Source organism: Hyperolius riggenbachi, chromosome 9, assembly GCF_040937935.1.
Source record: "Hyperolius riggenbachi isolate aHypRig1 chromosome 9, aHypRig1.pri, whole genome shotgun sequence".
Classification (NCBI taxonomy): domain Eukaryota; kingdom Metazoa; phylum Chordata; class Amphibia; order Anura; family Hyperoliidae; genus Hyperolius; species Hyperolius riggenbachi.
In genome coordinates, this window is record NC_090654.1 from 37,376,997 (window position 1) to 37,382,996 (window position 6,000).

The 6,000-nt window shown below is 45.4% G+C and overlaps 1 protein-coding gene across 1 annotated transcript in view; it reads left to right on the forward strand.

The window, feature by feature from the left end:
* The window catches only part of EFNA3 (ephrin A3), a 169,036-nt gene extending 163,610 nt beyond the window's left edge, over positions 1 to 5,426 (forward strand). The window contains exon 5 of the mRNA XM_068252521.1: positions 1,711 to 5,426. Coding sequence (XP_068108622.1) covers positions 1,711 to 1,832 — 122 coding nt within the window. The 3' untranslated portion in view covers positions 1,833 to 5,426. The remainder of the gene's footprint in view (positions 1 to 1,710) is intronic.
* The last annotated feature ends 574 nt before the right edge of the window (positions 5,427 to 6,000 follow it).

Here is a 6,000-nt window from a genome sequence, read left to right on the forward strand (position 1 = left end):
TAGGAGGGGGGTTGGCTATGCTGCCCCCTATAGTACACACTTTTAAAGTACCCCGGGGTAAAATCTATGAAACGAAGCCCGTAGTGAGCCAGACGTCCCCCAGAAGTTTATCTGAGTGGCGCAGAGCTATACTGAAGTACACAGGGATAAGGTTCAAGCTGCGCCTGCGCAGTCCTGATTCACGTGCCGCCACTATGGGGAGCTAACTGCTTTCCATATTCATCTTGAGGGTTCCGGCAAACATGAAGACCACGGGGGAGGGGGGGGGGGGACACAATGAGAATCGGCAGCACACTTCTGGAAAGGTAATCTAGCCCTCTGTGGGCTGCAGGCATTTTTTTGGCCCCAGTTCAGGGGTACTTTAATGCTGTTCTATGTAGTGTTCATGGAGGAGAGGGAAGCCAGTTGCACCCTACAGGTAACCAATTTACTGTTCAATAGAGTGTCGGGAGAAGGGTAGACCATTGCTGCCCCCTTCAGGTGGCCAGTCTGTAGGCGTGTACAAGTTTGTCAGGTTTCCAAGGGAAGGTGGCATAGATCTCCTTCTACTTCAGCTAACGGTATAATTGTGACCTTAGCTGGTGGTAGGCTTTCTTCGCTGTGCTAACTGTGAACATTTAATGTGATTGGCTGGCTAATTGTCACCTATAGGAGAAACACAAAAGAGGAGGAGCGCTCCGTCGTGTGATAACATTTTATTTGAAACAAAAAAATGTATTTGGAAATAAAATTACACTTACCGTGTTGAAGTAAAGCCCTCCTGTATGTCCTGGGTGGGTGCAGCCTCAAACCGCCATGGCCAACAGCCATTCGTGAACCGGATGGAAGGGAAAACCTGGAAGCCCCAGCGCTGGACCTTAGTGGGCTGGTAGTGGTACGGTGGGTTTTGGCGTTCTATGCCTTTCTTGGGGCTTTTATGCCCATTGACACGCTTGTTTCTACTTCAACACAGAAAGTGTAATTTTATTTGCACACGGTTTACAATAAAACGTTATCACATGACGGAGCGCTCTTCCTCTCTTGTGCCTCTCCTATCCTAGTCCACCCTACAGCCTGGTTCAACAGGAGCTGCAAATGTGTGACGGCCACATAGATCTGCCGATTCCTTTTCCTGACCCAGCAGCGCAAGATTTCAAATCTCTTGTCCTACTAGTAATCACTAATGTTTGCAATGCAGAGTTGGCCAAATGGACCTGTCATATCACAGAACAATCAGTACTGGCAGAGTGCATCACATTGTGGAGTTACTGGTCTCTCTCTCTCTCTCTCTCTCTCTCTCTCTCTCTCTCTCTCTCTCTCTCTCTCCTTTCACAGAGATTCTGGGTCCTCAAGACCCTCTTTATAGAAGGTGATGGATTCACTTGTCTTTCATCTAAGCGCTGCGTAATATGTTGGCGCTTTATAAATACAATCAATAATAATAATAATAATAAGCCCTGACAACCCCCTACCTGGGAAGTTAAATAGGTGGGGTCATGGCTTAGCTGGTATAGCTGGAATTCTACAGTACAGAGGGTATTAGGAGCTCAGTGGTTCATCTGGGGGATGGTAGAAGTTACTTCCAGAAGACCACAACATGCTGTACTTTGTCAATGGTTCATTATGGTCCATTTTGTGAAGTGACACATTCTCTTTGTCATCAATTTACAAATAGTTGAATAGCTTTAATTTGAAGTTTCTGGTCCGATGGTTCTTCTTTCTTGTTTTCAGGAAACTTCAACCCAGAGATTCCCAAGCTGGAGAAGAGCATCAGTGGGACCAGCCCAAAGCGGGAACACTTACATATGACTGTGGCGGTGTGTCTCCTCATAATGACGCTCTTGGCATCTTAGTTTTGCTGACGTCGGGTTGGTCTGGAGGCCTTGTAAGCGGAATACAATATAAAAGAAACTCCGCAGAAGGAACTGTCAGTACTGCACAGGTTGGGTCGTGGCTGGCCGAGTACGCCGCTTGGTCATCCATGTCTTTTTTTTTCTACCTTCTTTTACTAAAGACTTGACCTGTGGCACTAGAACACGACAGAGACACCAGTGGACGTAACTGAGGCCACCACTAACCGGCTTCACAGATAACAATAATAATATGCTGGGACCGGGCCGGATCCAAAACCTGCTGCCAAATGATTCTAATAGACTTCTCAGTTACGGCCCTCACATGAACCTTCATGGGCTGTTTTTACTTGAGTGCCTACACCCTCCGGGCTCCTGCACAGACTGTACGAACTGCGGGAGTTCCGGGGTGATTACACAACATCAAGTTAGTTGGCCTTACCGTCCCCGGATTGGTTACATATGTCTCATGAGCCTGGCACATCTCACCCACATTCAGATCCATGGTCTGTTGTCCCTTCCTGTTAACTACAACCTTGTGATGATTTTTCTTTTTTAAGCTTGGAGGAGAGTCTTGTGGATTTAATTGGGTGCCTTTTGGCACCTTATCAGATCTCCTTCCATGCCAAATGTCCAGCGATTCCCTCCAGCAACCCTCTCCAGTCTTCTGGTGCCAACTATATACGATTCTTTCTCCCTACCCTGGGCCAAAAATCATATTCTAACATAATGTATCAACAACCTTTCTGCAATGGATAATGAATGGACTCTGTCCCAAAGAACAATCTTCAAGGACTATGAGCTACTTGGTTGTTTGTGATCCATGTGGGCTGCCATGTTTTGATTCATCGTTGGGCCTGCAAGGGGGCAGCCAGCAACAGCTCTGGATGGATATTATGGAGGGCATACAGAGTTTTACTAAGAGAAAATAGGAGAAAACTTTCATATGGTGACATCACGCTGGACCTGCAAGGGGTAGTCCTCCCATCGTAATGCCCTGGAGGCCTCCAAATGTAGCAGAACCTAGAGAGGCAGTGCCCTGACATGAATTATGAGAACCCAATCACAGTGCCCAGGATGAAGCTCTGAACCGTAAATCATGGACATCAGGACACGGTGGTTTCTTTCCCTATTGTTACCCGGACGACGTGGAGGCAACAGTCACGCTTCTGCAAATGTTTCACGAATAATGTTACCTAAATGACATAGCAGCAGTCCTTTCTCCAAGATGTACAAGATAGTTATTGCACTAGATGAGTCCTTGTCCACAATTGCCAGACACAGAGAGCATGGTTCGGCCTTCTATAGAGTGGGGTAAAAGGAAAACTACGGATCTAAGCTCAAGTACACGATCATGACTTTTTAAGATGACTGAAAAGGAGTTTTATTGGTTTTTTATTTTTACCCTAAATACATTATTTAATTTAAAAAATGGAGACTTCTGTATTTCACAATTCACGACTGTTGTCTACTTAACGCTTTTATTAAAATTTTTAGCTTTTTTTTTTTTTTTTTTAAAGTCTAAATATTTAAATAGGTTTTAAAGAACTGACATGGGAGGAGTGGTAAGTTGGAGGGGATCCAGAAAGTTTGGTCATTGTGTTCTCCATGGTACTGGGCGCAGAGAGATCAGGTTCCTTGAGAAGTTTTGAGATGGACTCGGTTTTAGTGGACAGAGTACCTACACCAGCCGTCTATGTCCCGTAGCAAGGAAACTGGGTCTTCTATATGGTGAACTAAGGAAGATACCAGAGTGATGTATGATTTTAGTTGCCAGATCCCTCTCCTCTCTGAATTATATTCTTCTCCCTGCCATAGAATTATCCTCCTCCAATTTTTTTGAGAATTTTTGTCAATTATATGGGCAATAATTGAATAATTTCATTTAAGATGTAGTCAGCAAGGTCCATCTCTTGCTGAATAACCATATTTCGAGACTCCCATGAAGAAATCGCAAGTTCTACCAAATTACTGCTGCCATTACACAGACAAATAATTGAGAGGTCTTTGGCCATGTGAAAGGGGCGGAGAGGGCAACCATGGGTGGAAACCTCACTTATGGAATCTGCAGAGGGGTTGAAAGATGATCCACCAAGAGCGTGCATGCTTGGGGCAGAGCTATACATAAATACAGTAACTGGAGGTTTTATATATACGTGGTAGTGTAGGATCAGGTGGACCCATCTCTGCGCTCCCCTTGTAATATCAGGTTAACGGTTCGGCAGATGTGCACATTGCATTGCCACTATGATGGTAGCATAAGCTGTGGGGAGTCAGTATATGCCTGTACCTTGAGAATAAGATTTTTCGAAGTACCATAAAAACATCTCCCATGAGATTTTTTTAGAAAATTTCTGAAAGTGTAAAATGGTTACGACAAGACAAATAACAATTATATTGCGCTTTTCTCCTGGTGGCTGCAGCTACTAGGGGCGCGCTCCCTAGGCATTAGCAGTGTTAGGGAGTCTAGCCCAAGGACTCCTTACTGAATAGGTGCAGGTTTGAACCCAGGTCTCCTGTGTCAGAGCAGAGCCCTTAACCATTACACTTTCCAGCCACTAGATCTAGCCACCCAATAGATCTACTTTAATTAGGCATGGAACTTGCTGGCTTCTTAAGCTGGCCACTAACGGTCCAATTTCTAGCGAAAAATCGTTCGAGCGATCAGAAATTCTGATCGGATTGGTTGTAAATAATCTCCATTGGTGGACACAATCGATTATGAACGAGTGAAAAAAATGTCGCCCGAATGAATTTTCGTCGAACGAAAATTTGGATTTTCTTGGTGGTCGTGATAGATAGGAAGCAAAGATTGGTTAGTTGATGGTGTAGTGAACGATTTTTCGTCCGATCAGAATTTCTGATCGATCGAACGATTTTTTGCTAGAAATTGGACCGTTAGTGGCCAGCTTTACGCTTCAGTGGTGGAATCTCCCACCGTAGCTTCTGGGTCTCTTTCCACTCACTTTGGACTGTTTGCCAGTTCTCTGTAATCGTAACGAAATGTGGATCCCAGCAGGGGGAGGGGGCACCTATCGTAATAGGCTCATGGTGGGCGTGCAGACCTGGGAACTCCAAAGAACCGAAACCTCACCACTGGATTCCTCGAGAGATGGAAGAGCCATCATGTGGTTTCTCTCTCTTCCCTCCACCACATGCTGAGTTATCGGTTGTGGATGGTGTTAGCCATTAATAGTGACATTAGGGTTGTAGCTATCTAGGTGTGTGTTTTGATTGTGCTGTGAAAACTCTCAGATGTAAATATGACCCAGAAAACGATGGTGATTGCTAATGGACTTCCGAACTGTGACTTTTACCCCGCTGTATAGAGCCGAGTCCCATTCTTGTGCCTGAACTTTGTCTGATGTGCGCAGGAAGTGGTGGGAGGGACGGTGAGGAGGATGGGCAGGTGTGGTGGGATTTCGGGAGGAGCTGGTGTTTTGTGTATATACATATCTATGGCTAGATGTATACAATTGTCCCGACTGAGCTGTACATATACCTGACGTGGTTTCCTTGTCTTCTGTGAAGGCTGATCTCCACCTATGCAATGCACAGACACTTTTCAGACAATAAAGATCAGAGTGAGCTTTCTAACGATGACTCCGCCTCTCACTTTCACCAGTAAAAATCTGTGGACTCTCTCTGGACTCGATCTGTTAAAGGGGACCTGAACTCCAAACTTTCTCTCTGCTCTGAAAGATGAGCAATAACATAACCTTTAAGGGCTCGTTTCCACTATTGCGGTGCGGAATCCACCGCTGACGAAATCGCATGCGGATGCGATTCCGCATGCGTTTTTTGCCGCGAATTCGCATGCGAATTCGCATAGGTGAGTGTATATGTGATTTTAACCATGTCACTGCCTGTGTGAATTTACATTGGTACCTATGCGAATTCGCATGCGAATACGCGGCAAAAAACGCATGGGAAAACCGCATGCGAGTTCCCTATTAAATACATTGTGTGCGATTCGCCTGCATTCCACACGCAGGCGAATTCTGAGGGCTCTGCCGTGCAGAAAAATCCTGCACAGAAAAACGCACAGCAAAACTGACAAGTGGAAACAGGCCCATCCACTTGTATTGGCTGTGCGAATCTGCATGCAGGAAACGCATGCAGATTCGCGATAGTGGAAACGGGCCCTAAAGGGAACCTGAAGTGAGTAAAA